At 38.8% G+C, this 22,407-nt stretch overlaps 1 protein-coding gene across 9 annotated transcripts in view; it reads left to right on the top strand.

The window, feature by feature from the left end:
- The window catches only part of dchs2 (dachsous cadherin-related 2), a 129,027-nt gene extending 109,300 nt beyond the window's left edge, over positions 1-19,727 (top strand). For 3 of the 9 annotated variants that reach the window (XM_048533839.2, XM_048533824.2, XM_048533785.2), the window contains 4 exons: positions 4,104-4,234; positions 5,796-6,082; positions 7,221-7,362; positions 11,122-19,726. In XM_048533839.2, the coding sequence (XP_048389796.2) occupies positions 4,104-4,234; positions 5,796-6,082; positions 7,221-7,362; positions 11,122-13,691 (3,130 nt within the window). In that variant the 3' untranslated portion in view covers positions 13,692-19,726. Of the gene's footprint in view, positions 1-4,103; positions 4,235-5,795; positions 6,083-7,220; positions 7,363-11,121 lie in introns of those variants that run through there. The other 6 variants (XM_048533831.2, XM_048533797.2, XM_048533805.2 and 3 more) reach the window with 5 other exon arrangements.
- Positions 19,728-22,407: the final 2,680 nt, after the last annotated feature.

The raw sequence follows: 22,407 nt of genomic DNA, 5'->3' as shown, positions 1-22,407 counted from the left end.
AATGTAAAAGGCATATCTTCCCCTCTGCCCCAAATTTCCATGTTGCTTCAGAATCCCAGAAACACGCATTCACTCAGCTGTGCCTTACTTCAGATGTGATCGCCCCCAACTGCTAATGCAAACCTTTCTACTTGAAGTGTAATAAATTCACCTAATTGATTTGGCCTTGAAGCATCTATGTTTCATTGCAGATCATAAAATTTCTAAAATCAAGCAATTCTTGTCGCAAAACTATTTCAGACAATCTTTTCTTTTGCACTAAATTTCAAGTCTTCTTTGTCTTTCACCACTTTGCATGATATTGAACCACAGTAAAGATTGAAATTACAAGAAGAACAAAGCATTGTGCCAACATTATATGAAGACAAATCTGAGGTGAAGATCAAAAATGCTGGCAGCCCCACCACAACATCTACTGCTCACATGGCTCCCTGGGATACCAAGAATTCTGTTTTATTGTAAGATGTAGTGAGTTACCACCAATGTAGCAATCATGGACAAGTATTGGTGTATTGCATGGCGTCGTTTGCCATCACGGAGAAGTGAAAATGCTTTGAATGTAGATCCTTCTAATGCCCCCTTCCCTATCATCCATCTCTCCATCTGAAGAGCCAGTCACACAGCATATCACTTTGCTAAAGACCACTTTGGCATAGTCTAATGGTGGGTTATAAAATCAAAGTTTATGTTAATTTTCATCCTATTTTAAGATATCAAACCCGATAGCGTCCAGAATCTGCACTGCTGTTATCACTCCGTGCATGGACTTTTTTTAATAGAATCTGTACAGTGTAGAAGCAAGGTATTCAATCCATTGAATCCACAGCAACCCTCCAAAGAACATCCCCCAGAGCCACCCCTCTGTCCATGTATCCCTGTATTTCCCATGGCCAATCCACCTTTCCTGCACATTGCTGGATACTGTTGGGCAATTTAGAATGGCCAATTCACTAAACTGCACATCTTTGGATTGTGGGAGGAAATCCACACAGACACAGGGAGGATGTGCAAAAATCCACACAGACAGTCATCCAAGGGTGGAATCAAACCTAGGTTCCTGGTGCTGTGAGGCAGAAGTGCTAACCACTGAGCCGCCACGCTGCCCTGATTTCCAGCATTGATATTTCAAGAAATTGGCCATTATCTCCATGGAAGAATGAATACATTCTTGTAATACCCAGTGAAACTAATTAATTCATGCACAAGTTAGCCTGTCCAATTTGCTCTATTATTGTGGAAAATGACAGGAAGTTAGTAGAGAATAGATTTTCTGCTCATTTAATAATTATTCATTACTGTAATGCTCTCACTGTCCATTATGTTCCATGCCATTGTGGTCTCTGCTTGTGAATTGTGGTTCATAGGTGAAATTCCAATCCTGTCACAACATCCTGAAGTGAAAATATCTGTGCTGTTGCATGGTTAGGATGGCTATGACAGGGCATCCTCAGAAGAAATTGGATCCTCCAGATTCACTATTGGTTGTTGCACCTGGGGAGGCGATAGCTTTGTAGTATTATCACTTGCCTGTCAAATTCTGCCATGGAAGATGGTAGAGTTTGAATTCACTAAAAGTCTGAAATTGAGTTTAATGATGAAAATGAGACCTTTGTTGATTGTCACAGAACCATCTTGTTCACTGATGTCCTTAGTGTTCTTTTGTGGTCTGGTCTTCATACGACTTGAAACCACAGCAACTTGGTTTACTGTTAACTGCCCTCTGGATGAGTAGGAATAATAAATGCTAGCCTATTGACCTGGGGCATTTCTTCGTCAGCCAACTGTGGGGTCTTAGCAGTGGTGTCCTCACCAGCATGTGCTCCTGACTCTAATTTAACCAAAAAACCAACTGAGGAGACAGTATCTGAGCTGATGAAGGGTTTAGGAGGCTGCCTTGCTCCTAGAGATATCAACGGCTTCTTCTTCAGAGGTCAGAGAGGAAATGTGTTGCAAGCCAGCCTCTTGGCTGATACCACCAGGCAGCTGTCACTGGAAACTGCAGAACACAAAGGAAAGCATGTATCGTGAATAAGGGTAGAAGACAGGTCATGTTAAGAGTACATTCGCAGTGTTAGTAATGGGACAGTAGCATGGCAATGGATAATGATTCTTACTTGGGTGCTGATGTCAGCAGATAAATGTTTATTGTTCTCACTGGCTCAGGCCAGGATTCTCTCCTTTGAGAGGGCAAAGTGATGGATGTTGGGTACTCCACTGCCTGGTCTAACTCGATTGTGGGCCATTTTCTCTGCAGTGATGCAAGGGGAGGGATTAAGCGAGATGAAACTGTCTGACACAGCTATTATTACTGGTGGAAGGGGGGAAAGATAATGAGGTGCCCAATTGAGTGAGTAAGTAGCGTAAAATGCTTGGAGGGTTAAAAATGTGGGAGGTAGGGGATGAGTGAGAGAGAATGACAGATGATGTTGCTTGCAATGATAAGAGTGATAGACTGTGAGCCTTAGTCGGGGGTGTGTGCTGTAGTAGAGATAGAGTAAATGTGAATTAACAGAGAGAAGATGGTGATACTTACCCTGGCAGTGTGGAGAAGGCCATTAACTATTTTATAGCATTGTGGGCATTCCTCCGGACTGTTAAAACAGCAGTGACCTGGGTGGTAAACTCCAATCAGGCTGACAGAATCTGGTGTTGCGATCTCCTTTGCCAGTCATTGTGGAAGAGGACTATCTTCCTCAGCACCTTCCCATCCACCAGAATCTCTAGGTCTCTGTCTGCAAGAGGGGCACCACCTTTCCTTTATGTAAATTGTCTAGGACAAATGATACAAGCAATGGAGGGCAGCTCAGGACTATCAATGCATGACCAGATGCACACCATACTTTAAATATGTGCCAATGCCACAAGTCCCAGTGTTTCACAGCATTGACATGTACTCTGCCTATAACCTATGGGAGAATACAGCAAGCAAGATGCCATACATGCATTGTGTAAAGATAATGAGGCAAGTTTGGGAAGATCATGTGAAAAAACTCACTAGGCCTCTCAAAGAGAAATCCTCCATGAAACTCAACAATTGACACTGAGAGTCATAGTAACAGTCATAAAGTCGTACAGCAAGGAATCAGCACATACCGAGCATAATCCCAAACTAAACTAGTCCCACCTGTATATCCCTCCAAACCTTTCCTGTTCCTGTATCTATCGAAATGTATTTTAAATGTTGTAATTGTACCTGCATTCACCATTTCCTCAGGAAGTTCATTCCACATGTGAACCACTCTGTGTAAAAAAAACTTGCCTCAAGTCTTTTTTAAATTCTTTTCCTCTCACCTGAAATCTGTGGCCCCTAGCTTTGCAATCTTCCATCCTACAAAAAATACTGCTATCATTAACTCTGTCTACACACCAAATTCTGGTCAAATTCATCTCCTAATTACATCTCATTCAACAAGATGTTACTTTACTATAAGGGCATCAGAATGTAAAGTTTAAATGGTTCATACATTTCCTGTTGATTTCCAGGGGTATATATTTCAACAGCAGAATCTCTAGCCAAGTGTAAAATCATTGAAAGCAACTCTGATTTCCATGTTATTTATACAAGTGTCCATTTAATGGCAACAAGGCACTAAAATGCAAGATAACAAGGTGTAGAGCTGGATGAACATAGCAGGCCAGGCAGCATCAGAGGAGCAGGAACCCTGTCTGCTCCTCTGATGCTGCTTGACCTGCTGTGTTCATCCAGCCCTATACCTTGTTATCTTGCATTTAGTGCCATGTTGCCATTAAATGGTCTAGGTCTGAAACATCAGCTTTCCTGCTCTTCTGATGCTGCTTGGCCTGCTGTGTTCATCCAGCTGTACACCTTGTTATCTCAGATTCTCCCGCATCTGCAGTTCCTACTACCTCTGGCAATAAATGCAGATTTTTTTTTGTTTCGCTGTCGTTGCCACCCTGATTGAGGCATGCAGAATACCCATTTTAAGGTGATAAGGCCTGAAGACCAGTCTTGATCATACACTGCAGCATTTTACAAAATACAGTTTAACAGTTCTATGGTATATTTGTATTAGCGTTTTTGATAAGTGGATATGCAGTTATCAGATCAACATTTTCAACTTTCCTATCTCTGTTTGAAATAGATTAGTTATCCAAGCAACTGATCGAGGAAGTCCTAGGCTTTCGATAACTGCCATTGTTGTGATTCAGGTTGTGGATATTAATGATAATCCTCCAAGTATTCCTCCACTGAAAGCTGTGAAGATTTTTGAAAGTAAGTTGAGCTTTAACCATAATAACTCTTCATGACACCATTAGTTATCATTAGTTTTTGATAAGATATGTTTATATGTAAAACCGTAATCTGACAATTATGATTTGAGCTATTAACATAAATACTTCACAGTTTCTAGCAATATTACACTGTTCTTACGGAAGTATCATCTGTTTGTTTTAGTTAGGTAAGTAGCATTTATAGCAAACAGATCTCCATGCACTAGTACACAGTTTATAAACAACAATCGCTAGACTGATTTATTTCATTAGGTATCCCACAATTCTATTATGTGGATATCCTGTCTAAAAATGAGGACAACTTTGCAAGCCGCCTGCTTTCAGTTTGTTTCAGTAATGTCTTCTTTGTTGAATGAAGCTAAAATCCCTTTCCCGGTTCATCATTGGCAATGGATCAGATAACAAACACAGTACATTCATAATTTTTTGATGTTCAAGAACTATGATGAGCTTCTATAGCTGCTACTAAGATCAAGAGATAAAGATATACATAATATATATAAAACTGCTGCCATAGAAAGAATAGAAATATGGCCACATAAGTGAACATCTGTTTGAGTTATTTTAAAGTGCTAACTCAAAACTACGTCATAGGGTTAGTCATTGATGTATTGCTATTATGTTTTAGTGCAAGAATCTCAATGTGACACCATCTCTAAAACATAAGTTTCCAGAGCAAATACAAAAATATCAAAATGAATTTGGTATAAAGGAATTATTATATTTAGTTGACTGTAAAGCTTAATTGTTACCCAGCAATGATCTGTGGTCCAGTGCAGCAATAATAAAAGTTAAACACTTCAAAATAGCAGAAACGTAAGACAGTATTTTCTGTGAAATAAATGCAATTTGGTAATGGATTATTTTCTCTGCTTGTGAGTGGAAGTTATGTTAAAACTTTTGTAATTATGGTGGACACAGAGAAACCAGTTTTTTTTGCCCACAGCCTACCAGATAGGTACAAGTAAGGGAATGTATATTAAAAATGAATGTTGTTTATTAGAGGCCAGGCCAGATCTTCCTAAAAATAACTGGATGATTTATTAACTGTAAACATTTTAGGTTATTATACTGTATTATTCCCTATTAGTGGAGACAGTGATTTATTTTAGATGAGTTAATGGCTTGATTGCAGTACAAGATAAAGGACTCTTACATGTACCATAAGACATTGATAAAATAATATGGCATGTTATAACTTCTGGAATCTCAATTCAATTAATTATCCTACAGTTCCTGTACAAATATTCAAGTCCTAATGTCTACTTCTGGGCATGCTTCAAAGAAGGTTCCAACCTGTTCTGTCCTTCCAATTGGATGATTTTGCTTAGGTTTAGTTCTGTTCACATCCTTCAAATAGCATTGCACATAAAACATTGATAGTGTCTACATTCGTTGTGTAAGTTTGCATTTTATCATTTAAATCACAGCATAATGAAAATGCTTACTTTTATCAAATGATAATATGATAGCAGCAATTTATCACAAAAAATGATGTCATGGTTAACCAATTTCAGAAACTAATGGATTTGTACTTTCAGACCTGCAAGCTGGTTATGTTGTCACACGGATATTGGCAACTGATATGGATCTAAACCCCATTCTTTCCTATAATTTTACCAAGAATGGTAATCCAGAAGGTAAATTTGCTATTGACTGCAACACTGGAATCATCATTTTGACTGAGCCATTGGACTTTGAGAAACAGTCTGAATATTTGGTGAAGATCAAGATTTCTGATTCAGTGCATGAAACTGAAGGAGGTCTTAGAGTTTTTGTAGTGGATTTAAATGACAATTCACCTGTCTTTTCTCAAGAATCATATCAGGTAGAATTGATTCATTACTATTTTACAAATAACATTTATGGCACCCCCTTGTATAAATTCAGCATATTGTGTGTTTGCAGAGTCAAATAAATCAAGCTCACAGTTTATTGCCTATACCTGGTTGCCTTGAGAAGTAAGTAGGTGCCCATTGCCTTGAACCACTACAAGTCTTTGTCTTTGTGGTTATTTTCACATTACTGTCAGTAGAAAGTTCCATAACTTTGACCCAGCAGTGTTGAAAGAATAGTGGATAGAGGCTAAATTATAGATGTTATTGGATAGAGGTGCCATTAAAATCCCTCAAATCTTCCCTGTTACTTCAGAGACCCTTGTGAAAGGACACAAGTTGTTTCATGTCTTTCTTTGTTAGTCTTCCATTAAATGATGTCAGTACTCTGTGACAGATTTGTTCGTCAAATATCTGTGCAGACAGGTCAGCGCTACGCTAATGTACTATTGATGATGGGCTGACCCATGAAACCTGTTAGTTGAGATTGTTACTATCTGATTCAATCATTAAAAGCTTGCAATTGTGTTTCACACTTCTGGGATCTCCTCGACTTTGATTCTGTAAAATTACTTTTCACCCCTCCAAAGTTTTTTAGACTTGCTTATGTCACTGGAACTTACAGATTCATAAATGGAAATTAAAGAGTTGCAATCTGTCTAGCTTACCTTCTGTGTCACTTTGTGGGAGATAATGTAGGCTGTATCAATCAAATAGAAACTATGCGGATTCTTTAGTTTGAAAATTGAATAGTGATGAACTTCTTTGCTTGTCAGATAAACTGCTGATCTTTTTGTTTTAGTGGCTTTCTGCTTACGAAGCGTGACTTCCATAGTACACAGTAAAGCCACTTAATAAAAGTAACTCGCTGAAGTAGAATATTTCATCCTGAGGGAGGAGTAAACTAGAGCAATTGGTGTAAATAGGCTTGTATGATTTTCACTGGTTACAAAGTCAGCTTAGCTTAGCCTCTCCTATTTGAGGGAGGCTGATAGCAAGCTGAAAATAGATGTCAATAGATGTGGGTACTTCGAGTTCTTGTACTCATTTTTAAACTTACTTTTACCCAGCTTTCTATCAATTGACCTGTGGTACAAGAATCATATTTTATGGACTGATCTGTTGTTTCAGATTATACTGCCTGAATTCTTACCAGTCAATACGTACGTTCTGACTGTATGTGCGACAGATAAAGACTCAGGAATGAATGGAAAAGTTTCCTATAGAATCCTTGTAGGAACTTCTACAGAGTTTTATATTAATGCTGAAAGTGGTAAGATAACAAATTAAGATTGGATAAAACATTTACATAGAACATAGAAAAGTACAGCACAGTACAGGCCCTTCGGCCCACGATGTTGTGCCGTGGAATAATCCGAATCCAAAAATAAAATAACCTAACCCATGTTCCCCTCAATTCACTGCTTTCCATGTGCATGCCCAGCAGTCGCTTAAATGTCAGTAATGACTCCACTTGCACGACTACCACTGGTAAACTATTCCATGCGTACACAACTCTCTGGGTGAAGAACCTCCCTCTGACGTCTCCTCTATACCTTCCTCCTAACACTTTAAAACTATGACCCCTCATGGCAGTCAATCCTGCCCTGGGGAAAAGTCTCTGGCTCTAATAAAAATATTTGTTACTTTAAGTCATGATACAGCTAGAAATCACATTGCAATAACTTTGATGTCACTAAAAAGATTAACAATTGTGTTTATGTGTATTTGGTTTAATAAATATCACCTCAGAATTTATATGTATGCACCTAAATCAGCATTAAAAAATCTATCTTGGCCTGCTGTTTGTAATTTGTGTAAGGCAATGCTTTGTTGTCTATTAAGGATGAGATTTTGGCTATTGTGTTTTGCAGAAATGTAGTTGACAGTATTTTGCTGTAGAAGTAATGGGTAATGATAATTATGATTAATGACATTGACTACTGTTAAAGTGCAAATCAAACGGTGACTTCCAGTGGCCACATAGATGCAGTTAGATGCAGAAATCAAGAATTTGCTGTTCGAGTTGTCCGGTTACCACAGGAGCATTTCTTGTCAAAAGACTCAACATTCAGACACATGGAACGGCATGAAGTTGGTGTCTTAATATAACATTAATCCCTAAGGTCATCAGGTGTTAGGGCTTATCTATATTAGTGCAAATAAATTTTAGATGGCACTATAAAAACATAGAAGAAAGAAAGAGTAGTCCGTAGAGTCTTCCCCCACCGCATCCCAAAACCAGCCCAGTTCGTCCCCTCCCCCCACTGCATCACACAACCAGCCCAGATCTTCCCCTCCCCCCACTGCATCCCAGAACCAGCCCAGCCTGTCTCTGCCTCCCTAACCTGTTCTTCCTCTCACCCATCCCTTCCTCCCACCCCAAGCCGCACCTCCATTTCCTACCTACTAACCTCATCCCACCTCCTTGACCTGTCCGTCTTCCCTGGACTGACCTATCCCCTCCCTACCTCCCCACCTACACTCTCCTCTCCACCTATCTTCTTTTCTCTCCATCTTCGGTCTGCCCCCCCCCCCCATTTATTCCAGAACCCTCACCCCATCCCCCTCTCTGATGAAGGGTCTAGGCCCGAAACGTCAGCTTTTGTGCTCTGAGATGCTGCTTGGCCTGCTGTGTTCATCCAGCTTCACACTTTATTACCCTAATTATACTGGAGCTAAGTTCAGCATCCAGTTAGCAACATTGAGAATGGCCTGGACGTAGGATCTAGTTATGGAGGGTGGCTAAAAGAGGCAGTGCCATGACTGTGCTTGCTGTTCCTGGGAGGAATGGAGTAGCAGGGATCAGAAGGCAGGGGACTACATGCGGTCCTACATTTGTATGATGCCACCTTGAGGCTTTATGGACATTGCTTCTGCATGGAGGGATATGCACTTCCTTCTATCTGGCAAAAGAAATCTGTCAGACCAAGAAGGCATGGAGGTCAGTAGCTATGAAATCATTCAGAGGAACATGGCAGATGGTATGTAATATGAACAAAAGTGAGGATATGTACTGTGACAGGAAGAATAGATGAGCTGAATGTTCTTTAGTTGGAGGAAGACTGCAGAAAGCTACAGAACAGATGGATTTGGGAGTCCATGTTCCCATGTCCCAAAAAGCCACAAACTAAACTCGTGGGGTAATCAGTAAAAAAAATTGGAATGGTGACTTATTTTTCAAAGGGAATTTAGTATAAAAGAAGTTCTGCTAAAATTATGCAAGATACTATTCAGATCACAGCTATACTACTGTGAACAGGTTTTGACTCCTTATTCAAGAAATAATATACTTTCATTGGAGGCAGTCCAGAGAAGATTCATTGGGCTTATACCAGATATAGAGGGACTGTCTTATGAGAAGAAGTTGAGTAGACTGTGCCAGTACTTATTGAAGCATAGAAAAATGAATATTGAAACGTACAAGATTCTGAGAAGACCTGACAGGGTAGATGCAGAAAGGTTGTCTCCCGTTATGCTAGAGCCTAGGACCAGAAGACATAATCTCAGAATAAGGGGTTGTGCTTTTAAGATAGAGGTGGAAAGGAATTTCTTCTTTCAGAGGGTAGTGAATCCGGGGAGTTCTTTATTAACAGAGGGCTGTTGAGGCTTTATCATTGTGTATATTCACTGCAGAGATTGGCAGATTTTTAATCCATAAAGGAATCAATGGTTATGGGGAAAAGGCAGAAAAGTCAAGCTAAGGATTATCGGATCAGCCATGATCGCATTGAATCATGCAGCAGACTCGATAGGCTAAATGGACTTTTTCTGCTCCTATGTGTCAAGATCATAATATCTTTTATATTTTATGTCTAATTGTAATTTTAATGCATGGGATACAGAGAAGGATTTTGTTTTGTAGCAGTAATTCCTCAGTTTTCTGATATGTGCTTGTGGTATGTAGCCTCGATTTTGTAGGATATGGGATATGGAAGCCCCAAAGATGGCATCAAGCATGTGGTTTTCAAAAATGTTTGGATAATGTTAGCAGCCGGGCACAGTTCCTTTAGTATTCCTGAAGTCCTACAAAGGTCCAGTACCTGCAGGAGGGTAGGAGTTGAGTGACCAACCATCCCACATTTTCCAGAACTGACTGAGAATTTGGCTTTCCATCTTATGCTTGGGGTCTGACTTCTCCATGACATCTTTTATCCCGTATTTCTTCTCTTTTCTTCTTTTGATCTTTGTATACTCACTGTGCGATGGTGCATGTGCAAACACCATCCAACACAGGAACAACACAGCAGAAATAGTAATGACTGGCATTCTCCTCTGAGAGCTGCTGGGTGTTTGTGGTGGAGGTTTAGAATGGGTGTTCAGCAGTAACAGGGCGGTCAGAGAAAGGAAGAGAATAGGTCATTGGCAGAAACACACTGGCCCAACATGGTGTAGGGCTAATGGAAGGATTGAAGTAAGGTTAGGCAAAGCTGCAGTTTCAAGCCATTATCTGAAAGGTTGTTATGAAGGAGAGAAAGATTTTCCACATTCCTTCCCAACCCCATCTTCAGCTCCAGAAGTAAGAATGCTGCCACACCTGAGTTTGTGGTGGACTCTGAAGGAATACCAGCAACAAGCAGCACTCAGTGAATCCCTATGAAACCTAAAGGTGGAAAGCTCTTGTTCTTCCTGGCTCTCTTGAAAAGATGTTGTATGAAAACAACACTTATCTGAACCTCTGCTGCCCGTAAGTATGTGGCATCACAGGGAATCAGAGTCTAACACAAACAAAAATAGAGATTGAGGAACTGAGGAAGGGGTCACTGGACATGAAACGTTAACACTGATTTCTCTTCACAGGTGCTGCCCGACCTGCTGAGCTTTTCCAGCAATCTCTATTTTTGTTTCCGATTTACAGCATCTGCAATTCTTTCAGTTTTTATTCAGAATATAAGTCTGTTGTTTTGTTCATGCCTCTAAACTAAAATTGCAGACCAGGCTGTCATGACAATACGCCTTGTATTGAGTCTGATCATAACACAAAATTCACTAATTTGTGCTGAGTAAAAACTTTGTTTTTTTTTGCTTTTAGGTGCAGTATTTACCAGGAGGTCTGTACACTACACAACTTATAACTCCATGGTGCAACTTCTTGTAGAAGCGAAAGATGATGGAAACCCTGCGTTGAAAAGCATTACGTCCGTACTAATACAAATTCAGGATATCAATAACAATATTCCTCAGTTTGCCCAAACAATTTATAATATCAGTGTCAATGAAGAGGCGACAACAGGAATTATTCTGTTATCATTTTCAGCACTAGATCATGATTGGACACGTAAGAATGCTTACGTTGACTACTCCATTATTGGAGGCAATGAACAAAACAAATTCCATATTGAGAACACTATAATTCAAATGGAGAATCAGTATCATGTGATAGGCAAGCTGCTCTTGAAGAATGTATTAGACAGAGAACTTACTAACAGCTATAGTTTGGTTATGTGTGCATCTGATCGAGGAAACCCATCACTTAATTCAACCACAATTGTATTAATAACTGTGCTTGATTTCAATGATAATCCTCCAGTTTTTAACAGCCTGGAGTACCATGCTGAAGTTCTAGAAAACACCCCTGTGAAAAATAAACTTGTTCAAGTCTCAGCCTATGATCATGACGAGGGGGCAAATGCAGATATTAAATACAGTATAATATCTGGAAATGAAAAAGGATATTTTAGATTGGATCCTAAAATGGGTTTTGTAGAATTAAAATTACCTCTTGACTATGAAGAGGTATCAAAATTCATGTTAACTATCCAAGCAGTTGATGGTGGTATTACTAATCAAAATATGGCTATTTCAATCCTTTATATTAATGTTTTGGATGACAATGATAATGTTCCTTATTTTGTAGTTCCTACACTGAACTGTGCAGTCAACGAAAATGAGCCTATCTACACATCAGTGTGTGCAGTTCATGCTTTCGATTATGATGATGGTACCTTTGGATATTTGACATATTCTATTCTGACATTGCCTTCAACTGACTATTCTACATATACTAGTTGGAATAATTTTATTATTGATCCAATTACTGGTGATGTATACACAAAACAGATGATTGATTATGAACAACAGAAAATGTACATATTTGTGGTCCAGGCCAAGGATAAGGGTAATGCAACAGCAACTGCAACAATTCAAGTGCATATTCAAAGTATTGATGAATATGAACCCATCTTTACCCAAAATCGATACTATTTCAATCTCCCTGAGCTTGTGGAGGTAGGTCAAAAAGCTGGCCAAGTTACTGCTGTTGATAAAGATGCTGGACTGGATGGAATTGTGCAGTTCTCATTTCTACAGCCCTCTCCGTACTTTTCACTGAACCAGACAAGTGGAGTTATTTATGTTTCTGATTCTGTTCACAAGATTAGAGGCAGTTACAAGAGAGAAGAGGTAATTGAGTTGGTGATTAAAGCTAGTAGTCCTTTATTGAGTTCCAAATCAGCAATTAGTACTGTTACCATTAACATCTCTCAATCATTGGATGCCTTAACGGGTAAGTCACCTGACAACCTCACTTTAAGTCTCTCTGTCTCATTTGTCATTTTCTTGCTCCTTTCTGTGTGCTTTGGTGGCCTACTGTGTAGGTATAAAAGAAAAGATAAAGATAATTCCTGTATTGAAAAGCAGAATATAAAGCTTCCAATAATATCCACAATTACCAACCATCTGAATCATCCAGTAGTTTCATCGGGTCACCAAAAAGTGAGTGATAGTCAGCAAAGAAAGACCTTTGTTAATTCATTGGAACAACTGAGTTTAGTGGACATTCCTGTAAAGAAGAAGTCATTTAATTCTTCTAGGCAGTGTGCTGCAGATGGGCAAACTGCTGAAGACAGAGAAATTAAGCTGATTAGTGCAAATCAGCATAGCAGAGATCAAGTTTCAGAATTAAATAAACCTGGCTATATATGCAGTGTTCCAGATTCAGAACACTCAAGGGAGTCATACTGCTTGTCATGTCAGTTGTGTAAGAACAATACCACTGATGCAGTCATTAATAGAGAATGTGTAGGTGGCATTTATAACTTTAAGGACATAAGGGGAGAGGAAGGATTCAATGCGGATTTTGTTGATTTTTCAAGGAATATTCAGAATCCAAATATTAAGGAAAATAGTATCATGATGGACAATGGTAAGGATCACACTTTTATCATGGATGGGCAGACTCCATTGGTAGGATCCCTTAGTTCACTTGTTCCCATACAAGACCAAATACAAAACAGCTACAATTATGATTACATACTTTCCTGGAAACCTGGGTTCCAACCTTTGGCCTCAATCTTTACTGAGATTACAAAACTGAAAGGTGAAAATGTACAAAAGCCTGTTATTAAAAATGAATCCAAATCTATTAGCCCACCCCCACTGATAACATCAATTGCACAGCAAGGCATAAGGGTTGTCCCTCCACATATGACAATAATAAAATTTAATCCATCAACCACAAAATGTTCAAGCTTGCCCGTTGTTACTAATACATACAGCACTGCTTCAGCTATGACACCAAATTTCTCTCCATCTGTTTCTGTGCATACTCCTTCAGCTTCTCTTGTTTTAAATTCAGGGATATCCAAACTTACCATAACGTAATCCTTACACAGGCAAAAAGTAGAAGAGTAAATGCAGAATCATCAACACTTACAACTGATCTGATTACTCTGTCAAATTAAATATAGATAAGTGAAGTTATATTTAATTTCTGTACATGAAGCATTGTCATGCCTACATCAGAAACAAAATATTTAATTTATAGTGAGTATGAATTACAGATGTAAATTGCTAAATGGCAATTATTTTCTAAAGTAATTTCATTCAATAAGCATTATAAGCATTAACTATTGTATCAATGTTTACCAAGAAGCTAACAAAATAATGCATATTGGATTGCAATTTCATTACTATGAAATGGTCACAGTTGTTGCAATTAACTGTAAGTGTATTTATGCCATTTGCTTTGTTACAATAGATGCATACAATACATTACAGTGCAGAACAACAAATCTTTCAACCAAGTCTGTGATACCACATTGATAGTATTTTCATGCTAGTAATCTTGCATCTTATTCATGTTGTCATTACTTTGATTGGATTTGACAAGGGGAGACTGTTAAATTTAAGCTTCTGTGGCAAGGAGAGACAGCACCCTCAACAGGAAAAATAGATCCCGAAGTAAAAAAAAGTATGATTTGAGGAAAGTAGCAGCAAGACAATAGGCTGTGTTCTCAAACTGATTGCTCATTGAAGATGCAGCCTATACCTTTCCAAGCAGTTGGGGACACATATCTGTGACAACTGCACTGGTCACAACATAGTTGCAGCCTTGAAATTATATGCTTTTGCTTTCTTCCACGAATCTGTTGCAGAACTCAGTGATATATCACAAATGACAACATCCAGAGCTGAACAGTATGTTCCAGTAGTGACAGATGAAGCCTTGCAGGAACAATAACCGTGGAATGCTTCCATCCCCTCAATGTTCATTTGCTCTGCAATCACAGTAGCTTCTGTCATGTGTGCATTTACTGTTTGACAGCTGTGTAACTCCTTCCTCTGCCAGTCCACTCACCCAACCACCAAACTCCCCATTGATGATCTCCATCTCTATATGAAAGCCTTTTGCTCCTGAGTTATTCAAAAATCTCTACTTTTACTTTAAGAATATTCAGTGATCCTGCCTTCACTGCTATCTGGGTAAGAGTTCCAAAGACTCATGATGCTATAAGAAAAAAGCCTTATTTCCATCTTGAAAGCAAAAAAAGCATATAATGTGGCAAAGATTAAAGGCAAACCAAGTCTTTAAAAGCTTCAGCTTTAAAAAGCTTTAAAAGCTAACAAATGACCATAAAACATAATGCAGCGGGAGAAAACAAACTGTAATCAGCTATGGTTAGCTTAGTTGGCTAGATGGCTGGTTTGCACTGAAGAGCGATGCCAATAGCGTGGGTCATTTTCTGTATGATTGAAGTTAGTGAAGGATTCTCCTTCTCAACCATAATCCCCTTGCCTGAGGCATGGTGACTCTCTGATTAAACCACCACCAATCGTCTCTCTCTGATGAGAGACCAGCCTATGGTCTGGTAAAACTATGGCGACTTCACCTTCATAATATCAGAGTTATGGGTTGCACAGTTTAGACAAAGATAGGGAGAAATTCCTTCTCTTAGTGCATAAATAAATATGCAGAATTCTTTAGCACAGAGTCTTGTTGAGTATGCTGGAAGGTGAGATGGTAAGATTTTTAATCAATAGGTGAATCAAGGATTGTAAGGAAAAGGCAAGAAAGTGGAATTGAGGATTATCAATTCAGCCAAGTCCGCATTGAATGGGTGAACAGACTTGATAAACTGAATGGTCTACTTCTGCACCAAATTCTTTGGACTATGACCTTTTGTAGAGATGAGGTATAACTTTGGATCTGCTCTCATAAGACCTTTGATGGAGATTAAGCACCTAATAGAATTACGAAAAGGCATGTTTGCATATATAAAGAGCATAAACTCATTGAGACCCACAAACTGGCAAAGAAAGTGTCCAAACTTTTAAACCAAAACATTGTTAACTATTTCTGAGTTCCTCTTCACATAAAATATAGTAGAATATGTGCTATATGTGCGGTCATGGCGATAGGTAGAGTGCTGAAAGGTGGGACTGTGTAAGTGGGCATTGGGGGGGGTAAGAGGGGCATGTGGAATCAGCTGATAGGTATACACCTAGAATACTGAGAACAGATTTTGACCTCCATATCTAAGGAAAAATATACTGCCATTAGACACAATCCAGGGAAGGTTCACTGGGCTGATCCTGAGTTGGGACGGATTTTCTTGTAAGAAGTTAAATCAGTTGGACCTGTATTCATTGGTGATTAAAAGATTGAGTGGTGACATTATTGAAACATTTAAGATGTTTGGGGGCTTTACAAAGTTGATGCTGAGCAGTTGTTATCCCTTGTGAGAGAGTCAGAGTAGGTAGTGAATCCCTGAAATTACTTACCACAGAGGGATGTTGAGGCTGGGTCTATAATTCAAGTATATTTCAGGTTACAATAGATGGAATTTTAATCAGTAAGAGAATTGACGGTTTGTGAGGAAACAGCAAGAAAGTGGAATTGAGGAATTTCAGTACAGTCTCATTAAATGATCTCATTAAATAGCAGAATAGACTGGCCGGGTCAAATGGCCTATTTCAGCTCTTATTTCAGCTTACTAGCTGATGGTCTAATGGGCAGTATAAGGAGTCATAACAGATGGACAGATACCCGGATGGTGTAGGGAGTATGAAGGGTGATGGAAGCACGGCCGGGCTACATGCTGAGGCCTGAAACATGGTCAACTTTAAGAAGGCCACATAACATTAGAAAGAAACATGAATTATTCTAACAGAAAGTGTGGAAAATAATGATCAAACTAAGACGTAGATCTTACAATAAGCCTATTTTCATAATGAAAGCTTTCAAATGAAAAGATTTTTTGGTTTATTAATTAATATATATGAAAACTTTAAATCTAAACCAACGAAACATAAGGTGTAAACAATTGTGTAAAACTTGAAATTGTGTCTCTTATTTTCATGCTAAGAGGCCCCTCATAATCTGAAATCCTAAACTGTGGTTATTTATTTTATGCTTAAATTCAGAATTGGTACAAGAGCACAGGTTGACATGGATAAGGCACAGTGAATGAGCTGGTGAGGGCAGGAGAGATATATTCCATGTTAATCTTTATTGTTAAACTTTGAAGGTAATGTTGGAGCCCCAAGACAAGCACTCCACCCAGCCCATCTCTGGAACTACATCTTAGGCTCTTCCCAGGTCACTTGGCCCCACCCCAAGCCTCAGACTGAAAATGGGAAGTTCTTTTAAAGGACGAGATAGTGGCGCTGGGATTGCTCCCAATTTGGTGTGCCCCCGGGGGAAACAGAAATCCGGGCCTATTATTATCCTGGTTGAATTTTACCTATAACTCAAATTTGATCAAAGTCCTGTAGTTTGTGGTAGACAGTATGTTCATTTCATAATTTTCTATTGTCAAAAGCCTCTGAAGTTAACTGCCACTCCATATTTTGCTGCAGCGACATTTGATTTTGAGATAGTAGGGATTGTACAAAATAAATTTCCCCTTTGCTAAAATTGTTACCCACCACCATGCCTCCAGCATCTCTTGTGTGTTTTATGCCTTTGTCTTTATAATGCTGATATTGTTTATTTCCCTGAGAAATTATTTATCTGAATTTTATGTATATTTTTCAGCATTTGTAGTTTGTTGTTGTTGCAGTTGTTATGCCTGTTTTGGTTATCCATCCTAATTTCAAAGTGTTTATTTTTACTGGACCCTGACGTTTGGTAATTGCAATCACTTTAGTGATTGGATCTTGTTTTGAGATTGGTGTTAAATCATTGATCTGGAGTGTAGGAGGAACGTAACTTTACTCTGTAACAAGGCTGCTTTTCCTACTGCAACTGCTGCTAAATGAAAACCAGTAAGGATAGCTGGATTAACAAATAAAGAAACAGTAAATTCAGGGAACAGTTTCCACAGGTAATTGAATATTCAGTTTACAGTGCTCACATCATTCACCATATGTTATTGTGATGCTATTGCCAATACCAGTCACATGATGGCACCATTCCACATCTTTGTCTTATTTAATAAAGACTTGAAAATATGAAATCTGCAGATTCCAGGCTTCAAGGCTTTTACATTATTATTCCTTCAACGAAGGAGCAGTGTTAATGTCAAGATTCTGCTGCTAAGATTGAAATGTTGGCAAATACAAGACTTCTTTTGAGCACTGGCTCGAAGGAGTGGACACACAGGTTGGTTAAATATTCTTTGGAACAGAACTAAAACACGTACTGAGAACAGTACTCCACAATAACTATGGAAAATACATCTAACTACTGTGTTTAAAGTTAATCAAATTGGATATAAAACTTAAATTGCAAGGCAATAATTGTAAAAATCTTTGTGTAGGTAATTAAATACAAATGTTACAATAAAAGAATACTGGGTTTGATGACTATCCTGCTGATAATTTAAATGCCCAGCTAACACCATGCAGATGATGTGTGAGTTAGTGTATAAACTTTGCTGAGCAGTTCACATTTTTCCACACAACAGGGTGGTAATTTTCTTTAACACCTGTAGCTAAATATCAACAATTAAGCCAATTTTAGCAGGTCAGCCATTACAAAATCATGGCCCAATGGGATTTACTGCAAAAGTTCATCACACTCATACCAGGCCTTGATTTAGCTTTAGTTGTTGTAATACAGATCAATTTTTGCTATCATTCTTGACTACAGTAATGAAAACAAATAACCGTACTAACCCATTTAGAGAAGGAGCCATGCATGAAGGGACTATCAAATTTTATAACACTTCTATATCCTGTACAGTTACCATATCAGCTTTCAGAACTGCATTAATCTCCATGTGTGCTTATTGACCAAATGCATATGATACATACAATGAAGGTTCATTTGCACTTCTAACAAAGTCAAAGGCCGATGGCCATAAAGAAAGATTCAAGAAAGAAAAAGACTTGTGTTTGTGTAGCGCTTTTCAAAGCCACAGAATGTCCCAAAACATTTTATAGCCAAGCACTTTTGAAAAATAGTCACTGTTGTGTTACATGGAAACTTGGCAGTCAGTTTACACACTGCAAGCTCCGACAAACAGCAATGTGTTGTTGACTAGATTTTCTGTTTTTACAGTATTGCCGGAGAGATAAAATATTAGCAAAACATAATTGGGATGACTGCCCGCCCTTCTTCGTGGTAATGTCATGGGACCTTTGATGTCCATCTGAGAAGCTGTACAGGATTTTGGTATGAACATCATCCAAGAATCATAATCCTAGTTGATGGCTCAATGCAGTGTGTTATTAGAGGTTCTGCTTTGTGATGAGGTTTTGAAACTGTATACTCTGTTTGGTGGGTAAAGACAAGTCCATTATTTGAAATGGAGTTGGGCACGCTGGTCAACATTTATCTCGCAGCAAAAGTTATCTAAAACAGATTATGTACTAATTTGTCTCATTGCAGTTTGGGGTACCGTACTGTTGGTAAATTGATTCTGTACTAAATGTGAACCGATTCAGAACATTCTGAGGTTGTGAAAGTACTGTATAATGGTGAGTCCCTTATTTACATCAGGTACCTGTCACATGAATGATGTAACGTTATCAGGATCTTGGGACAAATATATGTCAAAATTGATTGTCCACCCAGAAGCAGTTCCAGTTCCAACAAGAGGCTAAACAAGCCCCATTGTGGGAATTCATTTGATTGATGAAAGACGAAGTTCCAAAACTGTGTTGGCAGCATTGCCCAGGTCACAAAATAAGACTTAGAGCCAGTAGACCCAAATTACATTTGGCTGAGCTTTGTAATAAAAAGGGCGAATACTTAGGGCTGTATTGATGGTCGGCGCAAGCTTAATTTTGGGTTGAAAAGTTGTGCAAAGAGGCCCATACTGGGGCACTGTTGTTTGCTGCTACTCAACTGTTCTAAGTGAAAAAAAACAGTGAATTGCCCAGCCTGCAGGATAAACTTCAATATGATTAATTTTTATACTTTTAATTTGCAAGTTAATTAATTTGTTGGTTTGTCACTTTTTATTGATTTGTATAATCACTATTACAGTCACTTTAGTGCTATTTTGCTTTGTTAAGATTATTTTCCCCTCAAATTAATTTCTTCTCCTTTTATTTGGTTCGCACATGTTATTTGATATGCAGCAACTACAATAGCCAGTTTGGATATTAATTGTTCCATCAGAGATACAAGAGTTACAAGGAAAAGAAGTCTTCTTCTGGGGACAAAATAGTAAGTGAAAATTGTATGCAACTTTGCAGGATTTGCATTTACTGACCTAACTGGTACTTTTGCTTCAGACACTGACACAAAGCTATGCCATTTATTGGAGACTGATCTGTGAACAACTTGTCACATTTGTCTTCTTGTGAACATTTATTAAACTTTCCTTGTCAGATACTGCATCACGGTTGGATTCCAAAGTTGAACACTTTGCCAAGATGAATCTGGACTCCTCCATTCACCCTCGTTATGCCTGCATGCTTTCTTGTGTACCTGTGACTGCACTAACAATGTGTCTCTTCTCCATCAACATTTGCTGTACACCTCTTCAGCAAAGTCTTCACCTGATGACTTTGTAACAGAACTTATGTAGGACCTCCAGCCTTTTGAAAAACTTAGTGCTGCCCTCTCCCCATGGCTTGGTTGCAGGGCGCTCAAGTCCAGTGCCTTATCACATGTCCAAATTCTGTCTTTGAATGAGATTGGGGATAGACAATGTGTTTTGTATAGGTAGCTTTAACTTCCAGTTTTCATTTGTACATTAACCTAAATTGTATACATTATGAGGCGAAGTGGCATTGGAGGATCCCTGTGGGTGAAGACCAAAAGATGATAGAGGAAGTTGTAAAGTTCGTAATTGTAGAATGTAACAAGTAACTTTTGCACTACACAAATGCCAAACAATGACCATCTCCAATAAGAGAAACAATCTGACAATCTTCCATTTAGAAGATCTGGGCCATAATGACTTGAAATATGATATTCCTAGGGCAATAATTTCAGGTGTAACATCTCAGTATTGACATATGAGACATCAGTTTAATAATAGGACAGAGTGGGGCTTTGCCCATAGTCTTGATGTATGTGTAGCAGGCAAAGCTTTATGTCAGTAATATAACCAAATAAAAGTTACAGCCCTCTTGAAGTGAATGTCAGGTTTACAAGATATGTGCATTTAGCTCATAGCTCATTTAATTTCTTATCATTGGTGATTTTATTGTTATTCTGTATCTTTCCAGATGGTTTCTAGCAAGAATGGATGGTACAGTGGTTCAGTGGTTCGCACTGCTGCCTCGGTGCCAAGGACCCAGGTTTGATTCCACCCTAAGGCAACTATCTCTGTGGAGTTGAGTGAGTGATGATGGGAACTGCAGATGCTGGAGAATCCAAGATAACAAAGTGTGGAGCTGGATGAACACAGCAGGCCAAGCAGCATCTCAGGAGCACAAAAGCTGACGTTTCGGGCCTAGACCCTTCATCAGAGAGGGGGATGGGGTGAGGGAACTGGAATAAATAGGGAGAGAGGCGGAGGCGGACCGAAGCAGTGCTAACCACAACCACTGTACCATCCATTCTTGCTGCTACACATACATCAAGACTATGGGCAAAGCCCCACTTTGTCCAATTATTATCTTTGTGGAGTTTACATATTCTCCCATGTCTGAGCTGGTTTTTTCCCGGACTCCAAAGATGATTAGGGTAGATGGATTGGCCAGGGGAAATGCAGGGTTACAGGGATGGGGGTGGGAATTTTCCACACTGTAGGGACTCTATGAGTGAACTTATCTACAGTCTGCAAACATTTAACCTTGTGAAATTATACATCCAGTTGTATTGATGGATCATGTTCTGAAATATTCAGTTTTCCACCTTTGCTTGCAATTGACATTCTGCCCAAATAAATGTGCAAATTTATAGATCTTTCAGAAAAAGTCATTTTGACTTTCTAACTACTTATGTATCCCTTAATGACCGCTTGCAACAAAGGAAATTAATGGATGTGGATTACATAACATTTAATTGAAATGTAAAATCTAGCAAACTATTTTCTTCAATGACAGCACTTGTACAAATAATAATGGTGATCAGGCAATTAGTTTCACCTAGGGATGTTAATGAATATTTAACCTTTCTTTGCCCTCCAGGATGAAAAGTTAGCCTAAAGTGTAATTCTCACTTTCATCTCTGACAATTGGACATTATAAAAGGTTGTCGTTGCAGCTGCAGCTGCACATTTCCTTCCTTGCCTAACTTTTTAAAATTTTCCCTGGTCTATTTATTACCAGTGCTCACAATACCAACTATTTATTTTTTCAGACATTTGGCAGATTCTTGAATTATTTCCATTTTTAGCTCTTTATTTTATTTTCTAGCACTTAGGAAGGTTGCAGATTTGCCAGATAGCTCTTATGAAACCTGGGGCATGGAACAATTAAATGTTAAGACACTTTTCAGGTTGTTAAGGCCACCATGTGTCTCTGATTTTATTGCTTGGCAGTATTCACTTCAGCACTATAAATGTAAACCAAATGACCCTTGCAGTCTGTATTTTCGGTCCCCTATGCCTGCACATGACAAGGAGTATGAACTGAGGTGACTCAAGAGGCTAAGCTTTTCAGAGGGATGAGAAGGAAAAGGGCTATTGGTGGTATGCATCCTGCCTTTTTAGAGAGAACTTCTGCTGTCTGAACCTCTGTGTGTGATTTCCCT

Source organism: Stegostoma tigrinum, chromosome 1 (assembly GCF_030684315.1).
Source record: "Stegostoma tigrinum isolate sSteTig4 chromosome 1, sSteTig4.hap1, whole genome shotgun sequence".
Lineage (NCBI taxonomy): Eukaryota > Metazoa > Chordata > Chondrichthyes > Orectolobiformes > Stegostomatidae > Stegostoma > Stegostoma tigrinum.
The sequence above is the reverse complement of the archived record's forward strand: the minus strand, read 5'-3'. Positions and strand labels throughout refer to the sequence as shown.